Below are 18,709 nucleotides of genomic sequence, written 5' to 3' on the forward strand. Positions count from 1 at the left end.
AGAAAAAAGGGTTTATGAAAAAGTGTCCTAAAAATAAACAGACTGATCAGAAAATTACAGTCAAGAGCACAGAATAAGATGTGGTGTTTCCCTCAGCTTCTACAAAAGCATATTGATTTGAGCATAATATATGAAGAGCATTCAGACATGAATGAAGATGCATAAATATATGTATTTATGTAAATAAAGGAGCAAAAGGCCTGTTTTACTGTAGTATTGTAGATAAACTCTACAGCAGTGTCAGAAAGTATTTGGAAAACAGAAAATTACATTTGTAAACCATCGAATATGTCAATTTTATGAAAACCTTAAACTGGTGTGATTGTTATTATTAGCCTCACTCTACATTTCATTTACACACAATGTGCTTGCTGCCTAATCTATAGCCTCATATTTTTGCCTGTAAATGGACTTACTATTCCCTCATGAGTTACTGTTTTCCAACAAATAATAGTTTAGTGTATTCTGGAAGTGGCAATGGAAGCAACAAATCGTGATGGTAAATGTCTTGATAATTTTCTGTCTTGTTTGACACAACTGTGTATTATCTATTTAAATATGTAGCCCAAAGTTATCAATGAATTGTACGTGGCTTTTAAGAAGGGCTTTGATAAGAAAAGTTTCTTTGATAAGAAACACGACAGTGTTTTGTTTTGTTTTATTTCTTTTCCTTTGTGTAAAAAGAACCTTCTTGGAGTCAACTTAAGTACAGCAATAAATCTGACCTAACAAACCATACAGGCAACATCTGATACTGGATACTCTTCAGTCTCTTGTATTTCTCTGTCATGTGGGAGTTCTTGCACATGGATACTTGTTGCATCCTGTAACTTTAATGGTGGAGTAAAGACTATAAGCAGACAAAGCCTTTCCATTGTCAGAAGTTTGTGTAGATTGAGTAGAGGTTCTGTATATGTATATCTCACTTTCTGAAATATCTTCTGCTTATTAAAGTGAAAGAAAAATCTTTACAGTTTTAATAATCTATACTGTTGGATTTCCCAGATTCTTCTGAAAAGATACCCGCCACAGTGGCAGAAGATCAGCAGGCAACAAAGGCTTTGTTGGAGAACATCAAACTAAGTATTCAACACAATAATGTTGTTAAACCAATCAACCTCCTTCTACAGAAAGTTAAGCCAGATGTGAAACGACAGAGGTAAACGGGTAATCTCTTCTTACTTTCTCCCCACTCAAAGTTAAACAAGATCAGACTGTATACACTTCATAATAATAGTTCCATAAGGGCCTCTCGGGAACATTCAGTTTCATTTGTGTCCACCAAACACTTAATTTGTTTATGCCTATGTTTACAAACAGATGCATTCTGTAGCCAGATGCATTAATTCATGCAAATCAAATGGATAAATGTAATTCTTTAATCAAAACGGACATTTTACAGATGAATAAGAAAAACACTATGCAGATTTTGGTGTTGTTCCAGATGTAGCAAATTGATAAATACAAGTGTGCAGCGTCCTGTTGCAGTATCTGGAATAGTCTCCAAACTACCTAGTTATACCTATCGAAATTCTGCCAACCTCAAGTACTGGCTAAGAAAAGTGGATACAGCATGATCCACAAACAAAGTGAGACGTGTAAATAACACTTGTACGGTACATTTTGCCATCTGCGCTACAGTTCAAAGAGGGCTTTATACAAAAGCACAGCCTCTGAAGTAACTTACAGCAGATACAAGATGTGTTTGAAATCTATCATGCTAAGTCATCTTTGCTTTTGTGGTTTCTAGTTACTAAAAAGAAACAAGAGCTAATCTGCCTAGAGAAGAATCTTTATGAGTTCCACAAGGGAAAAAGAATAAGTATCTAATTCTTTAGTGATATCAAGTTCTGAGATAGATCATGACATTCTGAAACAAAAAACAAAGTATGGGTGATCTGAAATAAGCCTGGTCCCTGTACTTCACCCACAGGAAGGAATGAGTTAATAAATAAGTGGTCCTTAATTTTATATTTCTTGTTTTTATGGAGTTTTTATGGCATGTTTGGCAGAGGGATTTTTCATAGAAAATGTAACTGCTGGGATTTGGCGATAATATGACTGCATGCATTAAGGAAAAATATTCAGGCATGAGAAAACCTTAAGCTAGTAATCATGTAGATTGGTCACTTTCCTCACAATCAAGATTAACAGAACAGTTGCAGAAACTACATAATGCAAGATTAACATCTTCAGCATTGACTTTCTAAGCTTAGGATAGTTGGTGCTTTCATTAACTTGCCCTTCAAAATGTTTCCTAGGAGTTTTTACAGAGAAATTCTTTTCCTGTCACTTGTGTCTCTTGGAAGAGAGAACATTGACATTGGTGAGTAAAAAATACTGTGAAATGGATAGTGCCTGTGTGTGAAGTATATGAATACTTTATATGAAAACTAGTGTATAAAATCAACTTTTCATCCATGAGTTTCTAAGTAACTTTTCACTAAAACACACCAATTGAAAAGTACTGTGCTGTCACTCTTCAAGCAGATGTTGCTTTTGTGAAAGTGTAATTCAAATGGGGCCGTTAGTTTTGACTTTGTCTGAAACCAGTAATCAGTTATTTTAAACAAAGTTTATTAGCTTGAAGCTTTAATTCCTCATCTCTGAAAACTTGTTCTCAGTCTTGTCCGTCTTTCTCCAATCCACATATTAGACCTTTGTCATGTAGCCACCTGATTGCCCACCCCTTCCTGATCTCCTCTGCCTTGACTTGTTTGGCACTATGCAAACAAAGGGACTCCCTTATGGGTTGTGACAGGGGAAATACCGTGGGAACAGGCAAACTGAACTATGATAGAAGTAACGGGCATCCACTGTGATGCATTGTGATGCTCCAGCGTGAAAATGATTTTCAGGTTCTCTGAGAGGATGCATTTTAAAAAAACAGCGGCTAGTTAATTTAATTATTTTGTTATATAAAAACCACCAAAAGTATTTTATAGAAACAGTAGTGTGCACTAACTTCAACTATGCTTTTTCTATTTCAGAGGTCTTTGATAGTGAATACAGGCTTGCACATAAAAATCTACCAAAGGATGTTCTTGAAAAGATGCAAAAGATAGATGCTCCACCAAGCAGCAGGGTTGAGTGCTGTCGGAAGTGCTTTGGAGCACCTTTAATATAAAAATGAGAAAGACACACGCTAAACTTCAGTGAGACAAAAGCAGAGGTGAATAAACCAGGAGCATCGTGAGATATACACTTTGAATCCCAAAAGGTGATAATTAAGCAATTTGTCAAAGCAATTTCATTGAGCTACAACATATATTCTTGTCTTTCATCTCATGAGACACAGAGTAAAGCACGTTAAAATGTTTTAAAACTATATTAATAGGGTGAGTTGGTTTCAGTGATTGATCTGCTTTTTTTCCTTGTATATACTTCTCCTTTTCCATCCTCAAATCTTTCCCCTACAATATCAAGTTGTTCAAAAAGGCTGATCAACAGCAGCCTGTAGTTGGTGACTTTCTTAAGAGCCACCAATATTGGTGTATTTTAATGAACTCACTTTCCTGCCACAGAAAACATAAGATCCTTCACTACTTCTTTAAAATGACCTTTACCTAAAGAGGAATCTTTTACTGGTGTGCAGTATGTATGCAAGAATGTAAAAATTTGAGTCCTTAGATTGGAAGTTGCAACAATGCAGTTGCTTTTGTCAGATCACAGTACCTAAAATTGCTACCCTTCTCCTTGACCCAATCAGTATTCTAAATTATCTTTGGCTGACCTTTTCATAATGTATGTCTATAGTTGTAAAAACCAGAAACTTAGACTCAGTTTTCCTGTATTCTTTGACAAATTAAAGATCTTACGAACGTTGCCGCTTTCTCCAGAAGAATGATAGGCTTCTACAGTAAGCAGCTCAGAAATGGGTGGCTTTCTAAGAATGAGATAAGAAGCTTAAATGGCATTAGGATACATAAAACATTCATCAAACAGATACTGTCTGAAAAAATCATGCTTTATACTGTATGCATGTGTGCTTAAAAAGTGTCTTTTCCTTGAATTCTTTATCACTTTTTCCTATGGTTTCATGCTAGCCTGTGGGTTAATTATTTTGCACTGATAGTTCAAATTCAATATTTCAATTAAAATGTATTTATAAATGTGGTCTTCAAGGTGTATATTAGCACAAATGAAGTGCTTGAGTGTATGATCTGAAAAGATGAATCCATCTTTTGGATTGCTTCTAGTAGATAAGACACTTCCTCACCTTACATGTCTCATTGACTACAGTAGTCATAGTCTTTGCAAGAAGAGCCTGGATACTGGTCAACAGGTTAAATGTTTCTGGTACTTGAGGAATATGATAAGATTGATTCCAGGTTTTTTGCTGAAATTTAGTGGTGTGGCTTTTCTGATGGAATTATTCTTAAAGAAAAAAAAAAGTTAAGATTTGTAGCATGTTAAAGGAGCATAGCTAAAACTATAATCACATTTGAGTATGAATGTATTTACTTCGTACTACTCTCTTTCTTAAAAATTTTCATTCTTGAAAATGATGAGGGATGAAGATCTGTCTGGAACAGCTTCTACATGAAACAACAAAACCAACTTTTGTTTTTTCATGAGGCTAAAGCAAAGGATTTGCACTATTTGTGAGAAAATACATTTGCATCATAGACTGATTCCTTGTGTTTTGTCTAAAAGTGCTGATCCTAAGTTAATATGGGGATATTGCCTGGACAGATTCTCTCCTGATGAAAATATTGTGCTTGCTCAACAATTAAAAGCAAGAAAGCACACACTGGCTTTTTTTCTTCATTCTTTATTCTTTGAGTTTATGCACGGTTGGTTGCAGATATCTGACCTACATCACAATGGAAGAGTAGAGCTTGATTCTTCACATTTTCCTCTCTTCTCCTATTACATAATTGACATACGCCGTTCCATCCTTTTAAAGTAAAAGTCTTGCTGAAGCATTTGTCCAAACAAATTAATACTTCTACAAATCAAAATGGCAAAATTTTCTGTATAAATCTATACTGATCTTAACACTCAAAAATTATCTTTGTATAGCTGTATGTTTAAATGGACAAACATATGATTATGTAACGCAACTTGCAAGGAATCAAGTTTTCATTACCTGTAAATTCTCCCAGCTCATTAAATTGCAAAGAAAATCTATCCAGCAAGTGCTGTTTTAGAGAACTGATGACATCCAAATTGTTTTAAACCATTGTAAATGAAATTATTATGAACTAAATTCTGTAAGCAGATCACCTTCTTTTCAAAACAACCTGCCCATCTGTTGCTTAAAATACAGATTAATCAGGCAGTAGTGTTGTAGAAACAGCAAAGCAGATTGTGTCACAGCATCTAGTGCTAAATGTTAGGCTTTCCCCAGGTATATACACTAAACAAGAAAAACCCTAAAGCCTGAGGGGAAAAGGACAGCTACAGGATTGAACTTGCTTTGATTTGCTTCTGTATATTGGCATTTCTGTACACTACAAATTAACTTCTATTCCTGTTGTATGTACCTGGACTTCAGAGTGGTAGAAGTTCTTCATGCAATTACTTGAAATCTTGAATCTGCCTATTGAAATTAATTCTTTAATATAGAATGACAAAAGTAAGCGCTCACTCTTTTTAATGTTGGGCTTTTTTTAATGGCTAGTTTTTAATGGCTAACTAATCAGCTGGTTCTTGAATGAAATCTGTAGTTAAATGCAAAGAGAGATTTCTGAAAGTGATTTGTTTATTAAGGTTTCATCTAAGAGGATGCTTTTTTTGGGGAAAAAAAAGAGTTCACAAAAATTGGAAAGGAATTAAGAACTGAGTGGTTTTTTCCTGGTTGCTTTCTCTCCTTTCAAATGCATGATGGCACTTCCTGTTCTTCCTTTGACTTTTAGGTCTCCTCCTACAAACAGGTAGAGACTGCAGTTTTTTCCTACACAAACTTTCTGAGATGTAGGCTTCCCTAATTTGAATGCTGAAAGAACTAGTGAGCATGCCTAAGAGAAGGGCACGGCATAAAACAGTTCAGCATGGCTCAATACTCATATGGTTGAATATCTGGCCAAAAATAAACAGGGAAAAGTCTTCAAAAATTTTTTGTGAGTGCATTGCAAACACTTTTGTCTTTCTGAAAATTGGGCACTAAAGGGGTAATAAGTTCTTCTCTGCAAGTTAGTAGTAACAGCATGAACTTTTTAGGCTGCATGGAAGTTACTTAGTCACCTACAAATGCTTCTAATTTGTTTGACACCCCACTCCTAGTAATCCAAATTTACCTGAATCCATAATGCATGAATGAGCTGGACAAAGAGTTGTGAAGGAGGAGTGTGGATAAGCTTGATCTTTGTTCTGTTTTCCTTTCAGTGTAAGCAGAAAAAGTATTATTTTGCTCACTTACAAAACTCTTCCTTCCAAATACTCCTTTTAGTAGCTCAACAGCCAGTGTTCAGGAGATGGCTCTTCTGTGTGTATTTTGGAATTCTCATGTATAAATGTGAAGAAAATGGCTGCAGAGCAGTATTAACTTCAAAACCTGCAGTGTGTGCACAAGGTGAGGGTATAAACCAAACTGATTACATACATGGATGCAAACTGTTAATGAACTTCTGGTAAGCCCAAGAACTTTGAAAGTTTGTGTTGGAATAATAATTATCACACAGAAGCTTCCTTGAATTGTTGCCCTAAGGATGTTGAACTGCAGTCAGTTATGCTGAGGAGATACTATCTTGCACCTTTCACCAGCTATAAAACAGTTACATACAGCTTGTGTGCTTACATCAAAATAGCTATTTTTTGTAGAATTAAAACAACAAATGGGGTCTTAAAGGTTTAAAATCAGGATTCTTAAGTGACAAAGTTTTTCTCTATGAATTATAAATATATTCTAGCACACAACAACTTCCAAAACCCCATAGTTATAGGAGACTGTTGTGGCTGCAGTATTGGCACAGTAATAGGTACCAGCTTTTACATGTTACTAGATGCATCTGTATGTTACATATAGTCATATCCTGTCTTCACATTTTATATAACTCAAGTTTAGACAATACAATTTTAATGGAAAATATTTTATTTAGTATACATGTTTCAAACTAAATTCATTTTTTTGCAAGTAACTTAGTCTTGTTCCTAGTGAAATTTCACAGTGGTTAAGCTCAAGCTACATTGCACTTGTGAATGAGTAATTTTATTCCATTTTAACTGTGAATTAATGGCTTTTGTATTGCTGCAGCTAGAAGAATATACCTTTCATTGAGTTTACTGCTTTCCTTGAATAACTGCAACATAGGGGATATTTTCAAAATGTATATTAAATTAGATCATAGAAATTATATTTTTAAAACAAATTGTTAAAATGTAAGTAACTGAAGAATTCACTCAGTAGTTTTCTCTTTTTAAAACTCTTAATTCAACAATTGTTTCAATGCAGATAACTTTATTTCACTAAATAAAGGTCGTCTTATTCATATAATTGTATGTTTTCAACAAAGGTTTTTTTCTTTCAACTAATAAAAGCCTTAAGGTGCCTTCTGTATATCAGCTTTTCATTATGGACCTTTTTAAAAAAACAAAACACACACCCTTGTGACTTTCAAGTCTTGAAACTAAATGGTTGAATTGGACTCTAGTTCTATGTTCTACTGTGCTGTATATTGTGATGCATACAAGGAGAGAAACGGATGGGATTTTTATTTGTTCTTTCAGTCTGCATCAATCAATGGTGCAAATAAAAGGGATTGTTTGCTGTTTTTAGAAGCACATTAAACTCCTTTTAGGAGCTTAAAATAAACTATTGTAATGAGGATGAAAGGATGTAGTGTGAATAAATTATGAATTTATTAAGTGAGCTGGGAAGTTTTCTTTAATGCAATAAAATTTGCACTGGTTTAGAGACTGTTTTGAACTGTTGAAAAATGGCATCCATTTACTGTGCTTTGATTAACAAGTGTTTCTCTGTAATGTTTTTGTACATTTGACAAATGTTTCTTGAGTTTAAAAGGGCACTCTGCATATTCTGAATTATGTATAGATATCCTAGACTAGGAAACAATTTTTAATGTATTTCCCAAAATAAAACATGTATGCATCCTGTGTAAAAATTTCAAATGTTCAGCTTTTTTGCCATTGGAACTTACCTGCTTGACAGAATTTAATCTTAAATGCAAATTCGGCCTATTGTTGGGCAAAAGCAGAGACTTTGATTGCCTTTTTCTGGAATTGTTTCATAGTACCTCAGTGACTTCTGAATGGTGGGAAGCAGCGGGAGCAGTTGAGGCAGGGGGAGAGGAAGAGAAGAGATGGGATTCAGTTGTGGAGATTGGTTCATGAGAGGATGGCTCCATGGCAGCTTAAGCACGACATGGGTTGGTGGCTGTACTTGGCAGAATACTTCCTAGGAGTTCTTGTTTCTCAGTGGCTATGTAATGGCAGCACAGAGTGATGCTTTCAGTGATGCATCCTAGCTTGCAAGAGACACTGGTGGACCTCCTGCCTCATAACATACTTGCAGGTTTACATGCAGTTTCCAGACTTTTTTTTTTTTTTTCCCAAAGGGGTGGGGAGAGGGGAGTGGAGTGAGGATGGAGTGAAATTTAAGCAGTAGAAACTACCAGTTACTGTCAAGTGCTTCAGGCCTTCACAACAGTGTCTTTCAAAATCCCTTACGTTTGGCAGTCAGTTCATCAATCTGTTCGCAAAAATAAGAATACCAGACCCTAAAGACCTTTCTCTCTGAAGAAACTGAAACGCATAGCACAAACTGGTAGCTCATGGAGAAGATTCATAATAAACTCATCTTTTCAGGCCTGTTTTTAGGTAGGGCTCTCAGGAACAGTCTTTTGGACTTTCCTTTTATAATCTTGTCAGCATCACAATGACTGCACTTGTTTTTCTCTGACTGCTTTTGTCACTGCTGTCTTTTTAATAATGCTGCCTGCTAAAAATTTTACAACTGCCTTCCTAATATGGTACCCTTAATGTGGCCTGTTGAGAGATGAGGCTGAAGCAGGAGGGCATAACAGACAGGAACAAAAACTTGCATTGGAGGAATCCCCAAAGAAGCAGGAACACAGGATTTGGGTTTGAAGCTGTAGGGAAGAGGGAACTGCTGTCTCCTGTGCCAAAATCAGGTGGGAAGCTTGAGGCAGTGTGATGGTAGAAGGTGATCAATAGCAGAAGGACCTGGCTTAAGGAAGCTCTGATCCTTCATGTATTCAGAGCTACCATCAGAACACTCATTAGTGGTAGTTCCCCCCAGCTCTGTAGAGACAAACTTCGACTGCCTACAGAGAGGAGTAAAGGAAGAGTCACTAACTTGCCAAGCTGGAGAAAATCTGATGGGGTCCAAAACGGAACACAAAGTGTTAAAGAATTTTCAAACGTGTGTTTCTCTAGGTTTGTTTTATTAAAAACTCAGAGTTGGGCCACCACCACAGTGAATGGCAACCTTCCAAAAATTTGCCAGTCTTATATACCTTTTTACCACCCATTGTCCCAGTCCAAAGACTTTGTGATTTTCCAGTTGATCTCGCTTCCCATGTCACTATCATTCGTCAATTTATCTCATCAATTCTCGTGTCACGGTTCTTCTGAAGTTAGTGGTCGTAGGCAGAAGGTCTTGGGTCACCACGATCTCTTGTCTTCTTACGCACCAATGATTACCTTTGAATTTCTGAAAATCATTCAGGCTATTCTATTAATTTACCTTGTTCTAAAGTTAATCACTTACTCCCATGTCTTAGGTCCTAAGATGTATGATCCTTCTTCTATTGATTCAGCTTGACTGGGTTTCAAGCCAGCCATGGAAGGGGAGACACATAGGACAAATAAGCAGCTTATGCATATTGTTTTATAAGCACCTGCATTCTATTAATCATATCTAAACCAATTTCTAATCATTAGTTATATGTCTAATATGAATAGTCTTAAAAACAATAAGGCTTGAGGCCTGGTTCCTTTTACAATTCCCCCCTTTTGTTTTTTATTGTACTCCTGCAGTCTTATTGATAACTCCACATTTGTCTATCTTCTGTATTATCCTAGAGCTACAACCTACACAGCACTGAAACAAAACAATCACACATATTACTGTGATTATAACAACAAAGACTATTACAATTAGGTTTTTTCACCCAAGTAGTCAAATTTGGAAACCAAGACATTAACCAAGAGAATGTGTCAGAAAATCCCTAAGATGTGTCATCTCTTTGAATTTGTTGCATTGTGGCACTAACTTCCCAAATTTTCTGGACATCTGCCATTAATTTTCCCAATCAATCAGTATACATACAGCAGCTGGTATTTAGGACGGTACAAACTCCACCTTGTGAAGCCAGAAAGATGTCTAAGGCCATTCAGTTTTGAATAGTCATTTCTAAAAGTTCAGTTACCTCTTTCTGGAGAGTGGAAAGTCCATGAGCAGTTGAATTTGCTAATTTTTCAATTTCTCCAGAGACATTTAAGACTGCTTTCTCCAATTCACTCCTAGAGCCGGAATCAACAATCTAACAAATGAATGGAATCCTGTTGGTCTTTCAATCAAGGGATTTAAAGTTCTCTGAATTCAAGTTAAAAAGGTTCTATGCCATGTTGCACTTGAGACAGTTTTTGGGTGAATTTCTAAATCTGTAGACATTGCTCCTAAGGTATAAATACCTCCCCAATCTGGAGGCAAAGCTTTATAAGCTTTGTTCCCACATCACCAAAAAAATACGTAAGTCCTCAGGTGCTCGCCAACTTAAACGCAATCCTGAGTTGATAGTAGTTGTGTTTTGGCATTGAGTCCAATTTCTTACAAATGAATGATTTTTGCGTAAATATTGATTATCAGCACTTGGGGGGATAACATCTTTGTACACAGTGGACTTGAGAATAGTCTCCTGAATTTGATAGTTTAATTTCCCAATTTTGTTCTTCATAAGATTCAGAAAAAGTAGTATTAAACCAGTATTTTTTTCCAATTTGCATTTTTAGGAATTGGTATTCCTACTAATTGAATCCTTGATTTACTGTCTTTGGTAGAGCAACACAAATTCAACATTCACTTAGATTTAGATTATCAGTAAAAGATTTCATCAATGACACATGCATATTGTTGGTCCAGGTATTTTCTACTTGGTGAACATCTCTAGGTTTCCGTATCAATTGTTTTAACACATTCAGAGGTGGCATGTTATGCTATGAGTGAAGATAATCTGTATGACGGTGCCAAAAATTTCACTCAAGATTAGGTCCCCATTTGATTATTATAATCCTAAATTTGAAAGTAAAACGACTGCTCGATAGATAGAATCTATGACAGCACCAGTCTCCATTTCCATAAATTCCTCACATTTGATGGTCAAAGCACCATGTCTCAGTTCCCCATGTTGGTTCTTGAAGGTGAATATAATATACAGGATAGGTTCTTGGAATGCTATATCCCCACTACCATTTAGAAAAGCCATGACTGTCGGGCCAAGTTTCCCACAAATCGTCAAGTCTACTTCTAACATTAGCACAGAATTCGAGAAAATTAAAAAGCGGGTAAGTAGGGTCTCTCTGTCTGGTCTTTGGTTAACTAGCAAAAAAACCGACCTCTCCATGCTTTTCCTGTAGGCCCGTAATTTGGCCTGAAAGTTGAAAAGAACAATCATTGTATATAACAGTTCTATTGGTACAGGCATCTCGATAGCGCAATGCAAATTTTGTCCACAAGGTGTCACTCCAGGGTAAAATACAAACAAGTACAAAAAGGAGTAATACTTTTGTCCATTACGGTTCAGATTCTTTGCGGGTATGTGAATGATGAATCCAATTTTCTCTCCCAGATACCTTAATGGCATAAAAAGAAGTTAGTAAAACAGTATAAGGTCTTTCCCATTTTTGGTTTAAATCTGTTCTTTCTTTTGAAATTCTTTATATAAACTTTGTCCTCTGGCTGTATATCATGAACTTGGATTTCATGGCTTATTCCCTGATACCAATAGGTATGGTTACGTATTTGGAAAAAATAATTTTGTAGATACAAAAGCTATTGTGTTACCTGTTTATCTTCATCCAGGAGGCTAGTCTTTGTTGGGACAAACGTACCTGGAACAGTAAGTATTCTTCCAAAAAGGATTTCAGCCAGAGAAACTCCAATTGGTTGCCTCAGAGTATTCCTGATATTCCACAAAACTAAATTTAGGGCCTCAGGCCATTTCAAACCAGTCTGTTTACAAACTTTTACTAATTTCTCCTTTAATGTCCTATTAATTGGTTCTACCTGACCGGATGATTTGCGGTGATATGGAATATAAAATTTATTAAAAATCCCCAAAGAATTATAAATCTGAATTAGGATAGCAGCTGTGAAATTACTCCCTTGATCTGAGTCAATTACTTCGGGAACCCCATACCTTGGAATTATTTCTTTCAATAAAGCTTTTCCTACTGCCTGCCTTAGAATCATTTTTCCTAGTTGGGAAAGCTTCCACCCATCCTGATAACTGATCAACAGTCACTAACATCTGAGAGTACCCCATTGTTTTTGGCATGTTTGTATAAACGATTTGGAGTTTTTGAAAAGGAAAGGTAGCTGGACATCTTTTCCCACCGGGAGGTTTAATTTGCACTGAGGCATATTGTCTGCAAAGCTTACATCCTTCACAAATTCTTTTTGCTGCTGCATAAATTCTTGGGGCTGCCCAGAGTCTCTGGATTCAGAGGGCTAGGCTCTCCGGTTCCCCATGGGTCCTCTCATGGTGTCACCACGTTATCGGCAATAAATATCTTTTTGGAAGGAGAGATTTGTTATTCAGAATCCACTGCCCTTCTCACCACTGGGCTCCCAACTGAGCCCATTGTTGTTTTTCTTCTTCAGGGAGGTCTTCATACAGCTTATTCACATCTGGGAGCTCAAATGTTATTTCATGTTGTAACAGAGACATAACGGATGCGACCTGTCATGCTGTTGCTCTAGCGGTTTGGTCAGCTAGAGAATTTTCCTTTGTGATCATGTCTTGTCTCTGTGTGTGTGTCTTTATATAGATCACAGATATTTCAGAGGGCAACTGGATCACTTCTAAGAGGTCTTTGCATATGTCCGTGGGCAACAGTTTTTCCTATCAAAGTCAGAAAACTCCTTTCCTTCCATAAAGTCCCTGTAGCATGACATACACTAAAGGCATATTTAGAGTCTGTATAAATGTTAACTCTGACTCCAATTGCATATTTAGCAGCTTCAGTAAGAACAACTATTTCTGCTCTTTGTGCACCTAAAAGTGTAGGCAAAGATCCAGCCAACAGTACGTGTATTTCTGTGGTGACTGCGAAACTGGTACATCTTCGACCTTCTTCATAGTAAGATGAGCCATCTGTGAAGAGGTTCAAATCAGGTTTATCTAAAGGTTGATCTCTCAGGTCATCAAGATAAACACAATTGTGGCTATCTTTTTCTCCATCAGAGGGTAAAGGTATTAAAGTTACAGGGTTTAAAGTGTTGCACCTTTCCAGTTTCAAATTATTAGCCAATAAAAGAATTATTTCATATCTGTGTGTTCATCGTGGAGATAAAGCTTTCTCCACATATTGCTTTAACAAAATTTCTACCTCGTGGGGTACACAAACAGTTAGTGGATGACTTAACCATTTCAGCTGCAGCTGCTATTGCTCTGATACAAAAAGTAATTCCTTTAGTCACTGGATCCAATGTAGAAGAAAAATAAACAACAGGTTTCTCATGCAGTCCTAAAGTTTGTACTAACGCTCCCTTTGCAACCCGTTTTGCTTCATCACAATATAATTTTAAAGGTCTTGAAAGGAAGTCATTGCGCTGGGGCAGATAAGAGTGCAGTCTTTAAAGTATGAAAGGCTTTCTCCTTCTCAGTGCCCCAAGCGATTGGTTCTATTTCCTTGTTTTGGGTTGCTTCATGCAGAAGTTTACCTATTTCACTGAATCCTGGGATCCAAGGACAGCAAAATCCTACCTGTCCTAAAAATCCTCTCAACTGGTTTTTTATCACTGGTCTTGGTATTTCTTGAATTGCTTGAAATCTTTCAGGATGTACTTCCTGTACTCTGGGTTTTAATGTAAATCCCAAAAATTTTACTTGCTGTTTGCAAAACTGCAATTCAGATGGAGGTCTATGGTGTCCCTTTTTAACAAGTTGGATACAGAGATATTCAGCATCTCAAATAAAATAATTCTCAGTTTTACTTGCCAATAATAAATCATCAACATATTGTACCAGGACAGATTTGCTTGAAAAAACTAAATCTTGTAAATCATTCTTCAAAATCTGAGAAAAAATCGTTGGTGAGCTGGTAAAACCTTGTGGTAGCCTGGTCCAAGTAAGTTGTTTCCCTTGCCAAGTAAAGGCAAAAATTGATTGGCTTTCTTCAGCAATTGGAATAGTAAAGAAAGCTCTGGTAAGGTGAAGCACTGTGAAATATTGTGCCCAGACTGGAATCTGGGTTAAAATCAGACTAGGATCTGGCACCACAGGGTGTGGAGCAATTACATGGTCATTCACTGCTCGTAAATCTTGAATAAATCTATATTCAGGATCTCCATCCTTATCTGTCATATGTTTACTCGCTGGCAAAATTGGGGTATTATAGGGACTACGGCATTCTTTCAAAATCCCCTTTTCTAAAAAATGTACAATTTGTTTTTCAGTGCTAGGAATTATTTCATTTATAATTGGATATTGCTGAATTGAAGGAGGAGTCCCTCCTTTTGTTTTTATCACAACTGGTTCAGCAGATTTTAATAATCCTACTTCATCTCCTGATGTACTCCAAAGTTCTCCAGGAAGTCCAGATAATTCGGGTGGTATTTTTGAATCACTATGTTTTTGTTCCTTAAGTTGGATTACTTCAGAACCTATTACAATTAATCGGATCCCTGTAGGTATCAAAGAGATAAACGTGCCAATTTTTTGTAAAAGGTGTCATCCCAGAAGGGAAATGGGAGAGTCTGGAGAAATTACAAATGTTCTCCAGAATAATTTTCCATTCAAAACTACTGGCAGAGGAGTAGACAAATATTTTATCTATTCTCTTATGACCCCCGTATTATCACAGTTTCATTTGACATCTGGGGGACTTCAAACTTTAACAAAGACAATGTCGCTCCCATATCTACTAGGAAAGTAACAAGAACACCGCTTACCTTTGCAGAAGTCTGACCGCACTCATCTACCTTGATTCCAACAAGTTCCATCGCTCTTTTAGTTTCCAGAGAAGAGGAGTACCATTCTTTACTGCAAATGAGGTCGTGGGGGTTGCGCAGGTGGAAGTCCTCCTTGGGTTGTGACAGGTCTCAGTGGGCACTCTCTTTGCATATGTGCTAAATTTCCACAATAAAAACACTTTAAAGAGTTAGCATGTTGGGAAACAGGGGGCACTCTATTTTGCCCCCCTCTTCCCCTAAATCTCTTCTGAGAAAATCCCCAACCTCTCATTCTTGGGTTAAAATTCTGAGTAGTTGCTGCAGCTAACAGTCCAATTTCTCTCTCCTTCTCTTTTCGCTCTCACTTTCTTTCAATTTTTAATTTCTCTTCTTCCTGTTTTTGTCTTTCTTCAGCTCTTCCATCAAAAACAAAGGCAGCAATACTTAGAATTTTAGCTAATGTCTCACCCTGCCAGCCTTGTGTATGTTTCTTAAAATATTTACTTATGTCTGGAGCTGATCTACAAAAACACTGATAGCTAAAGGCTCCTGGAAATTGTCACAGGTCATGCCTCTATATTTCAGTAAAGTTGCCTTCAATCATCCCCAGTAATCACTGGCATGTTCATCAGGTCTCTGCTTACTTTCTAAAACCTTTGTTCAATTAGTTACTCTCTCACCAGCTTGGTGAACTGCTTCTATTAATTGTTGAATGGCAGCTCGGTGAGCTCTTGTTCCTTCTGTGGTTGCGAGATTCCATTCCAGATCTTGTTCAGGTCATGGATTTAACCCCTGACCTCTCTGAGCAATTTCTCTATCCTTTTGAAAAAATCTTTTCTCTTTCCTCTGACTGAAATAATTCTCGCAGCAGAGTCCTCATATCATTCCAATTAGGGGAATAATCAGTGACAATTCCTGATAACAATTGAGCACACTTTTCAGTATCATCACGCAGCTGAGGCATTTTTGACTGCCAGGCTACTAAATCACCTTGCTTTCAAGGTTCATGCTTCATTATTGCAGTTACTGCAGGAACTTCAGTAGGTGCACCCGGTTCTGTTTTCAGGTTTGTGATGTAGTCCAAACGCATTGGGTACCTGCCAACACCCTTAGAGAAAAGCTCAGTTTCCTCAGCCTCAAGAGCTGAGGGAAGTAAACTTTTCTTCATTTTTAACAAGGGAGTTTTTCTCCTTTGTTGTGCCCAATTATACCAAATATACCAATAATCAATATCTTGACTTCTGGAGTCTTCCAAAATCATTCTAAAAAATTTTTGCTAATGGGTTTTAAGTGTTACCTTAGGAGGCCACTCATCCATTGGCCCTCCTCCTCTATTTCTCATCAGGAATGGCCATTCCTCTTGACACAATATTATCAATTTCCTTTTTTGCAGTGCCTGTGCCAAGGGTATCTTCTTCCAATTTTCTAAAGCCTCAGCAAGGGGCATCCCCCTTTCAACGCTGGGTACTGACACCATCTTTCTTAATATATTTTTGCAAGTTTAAACACAAGAGTTTCCCAGGATAATTTTGTCTGGAATTACCCGTGCGTAAGTCTCTTAGGTGAACTCACCTGATTATTTCTGCCCGCAGTTGAGCGTTGGTAATGGGTTTGTCCAGAGAAATATCCAGTTGCTTTCTTTCTCTCTTGTGTCCTAGGGTCCCACCTGGGTCACCAATTCTGTTACAGAATTTTCAAACGTGTGTTTCTCTAGGTTTGTTTTATTAAAAACTCAGAGTTGGGCCACCACCGCAGTGAATGGCAACCTTCCAAAAATTTCCCAGTCTTATATGCCTTTTTACCACCCATTGTCCCAGTCCAAAGACTTTGTGATTTTCCAGTTGATCTCGCTTCCCATGTCACTATCATTCGTCAATTTATCTCATCAATTCTCATGTCACGGTTCTTCTGAAGTTAGTGGTCGTAGGCAGAAGGTCTTGGGTCACCACGATCTCTTGTCTTCTTACGCACCAATGATTACCTTTGAATTTCTGAAAATCATTCAGGCTATTCTATTAATTTACCTTGTTCTAAAGTTAATCACTTACTCCCATGTCTTAGGTCCTAAGATGTATGATCTTTCTTCTATTGATTCAGCTTGACTGGGTTTCAAGCCAGCCATGGAAGGGGAGACACATAGGACAAATAAGCAGCTTATGCATATTGTTTTATAAGCACCTGCATTCTATTAATCGTATCTAAACCAATTTCTAATCATTAGTTATATGTCTAATATGAATAGTCTTAAAAACAATAAGGCTTAAGGCCTCGTTCCTTTTACACAAAGACCCTGCCCCTGGGTAGGAATAACCTCACGCACCAGTGCAGGCTGGGGGCAGACCAGCTGGAGAGCAGCTGGGCAGGAAAAGATGGAGGGTTCCTGGTGGACCCCAAGCTGACCGTGAGCCAGCAGAGTGCCCTCACAGCAAAGCAAGCCAAGAGTGTCCCGGGATGAATTAGGCAGACCATTGCCAGCAAGTGGAGGGAGGTGATCTTTCCTTGCTACTCAGCACTGGTGAGACATGTCTGGGTGCTGTGGCCAAGTCTGGGCTGACTAGTACCAAGAGAGACTTGGACTTCCTGGAATGACTCCAGTGAAGGCCAACGAAGGTGATGAAGAGCTTGGAGCATGTCACACAAGGGGAGGTTGACAGAGCTGGCACTGTTCAACCTGGAGAAAGCTTGGGGGGCAGGGAGGAGGGAGAATTTCATCCATGTGTCTAAATACCTGATGGGGTGGGTGGGGAATAGACAAGACAGAGCCAGACTCTTCTCAGTGGCATCCTGTGCCAGAGGCCATGGGCACAAACTTGAGCTATAGGAAAATCAGCTTAGATGTTTTAACTCTGAGGGTGGTAAAACACCGAACAGGTTGCCTGGAAGGTTGTGGAGTCTCTATCCTTTAAGAAACACTCAGACCCGACTGGACACCACCCTGCTTCAGCAGGGGTTTGCACTACAGGCTTCCGGAGTTGCCTACCAGTCTCAGTGGCTCTGTGGGGATGGGTGGCAGCCAGAAACTGCTGGGAGGAGCAGATGCTAGCTTTGCCTGGTTACTAGAGTAGTTTAGAGGGATGTTCCACCATTTTTGTTCAGGTTTCCTCAAGGTGTTTTCCTTTGGCATTTTTCCCCATTTTTTTTTTCTGTAGTGTCATACTGTCCGAATTCAAACCTTGCCAGTTAAAATTGATTAAGTATGTCAATGTAATATGTGTTCCGTTTCCTTGGGTTGTGGAGTGATGAAACAGCAACCTATCAGGTTGTGACCAAATTCCCTGTTACTTGCCCTGAAGCTTAAGGTGTCTCCAAGTTTGCAGCTGAGCTTCAGACTGGCTGAAAAACATTGCCATTGAAGAGCATAAATCCTGCTGAAACTGCTGTTAAATTCAAAGAAAAGCTGCTGCTCCCAGATAGCACTTCCTGTTTGTCATTATGTTTTGTATCACAGGTTTTGAACTGCACCTGCTGGCCTTGCAACGTTTTATTACAGATCCTACTGTAGTAAAGTTGGAAAGAGCACAGGGGGCACAGGGGCAGAGAGCCAGCACGACATCATTAACCTCTTCCACATCTGGGAATTGATTCATCCATAACCTAGAGCCATGGTGA

General features: G+C 37.9%; 1 protein-coding gene across 7 annotated transcripts in view; it reads left to right on the top strand.

Moving 5' to 3' along the window:
* Positions 1-7,493, top strand: part of DENND4C (DENN domain containing 4C) — a 79,052-nt gene extending 71,559 nt beyond the window's left edge. For 5 of the 7 annotated variants that reach the window (XM_075020764.1, XM_075020765.1, XM_075020766.1 and 2 more), the window contains 3 exons: positions 1,006-1,159; positions 2,262-2,326; positions 2,991-7,493. In XM_075020764.1, the coding sequence (XP_074876865.1) occupies positions 1,006-1,159; positions 2,262-2,326; positions 2,991-3,127 (356 nt within the window). In that variant the 3' untranslated portion in view covers positions 3,128-7,493. Of the gene's footprint in view, positions 1-1,005; positions 1,168-2,261; positions 2,327-2,990 lie in introns of all 7 variants that reach the window. The other 2 variants (XR_012649019.1, XR_012649020.1) reach the window with 1 other exon arrangement.
* Positions 7,494-18,709: the final 11,216 nt, after the last annotated feature.

This window comes from Buteo buteo, chromosome Z, assembly GCF_964188355.1.
Source record: "Buteo buteo chromosome Z, bButBut1.hap1.1, whole genome shotgun sequence".
Taxonomy (NCBI): domain Eukaryota; kingdom Metazoa; phylum Chordata; class Aves; order Accipitriformes; family Accipitridae; genus Buteo; species Buteo buteo.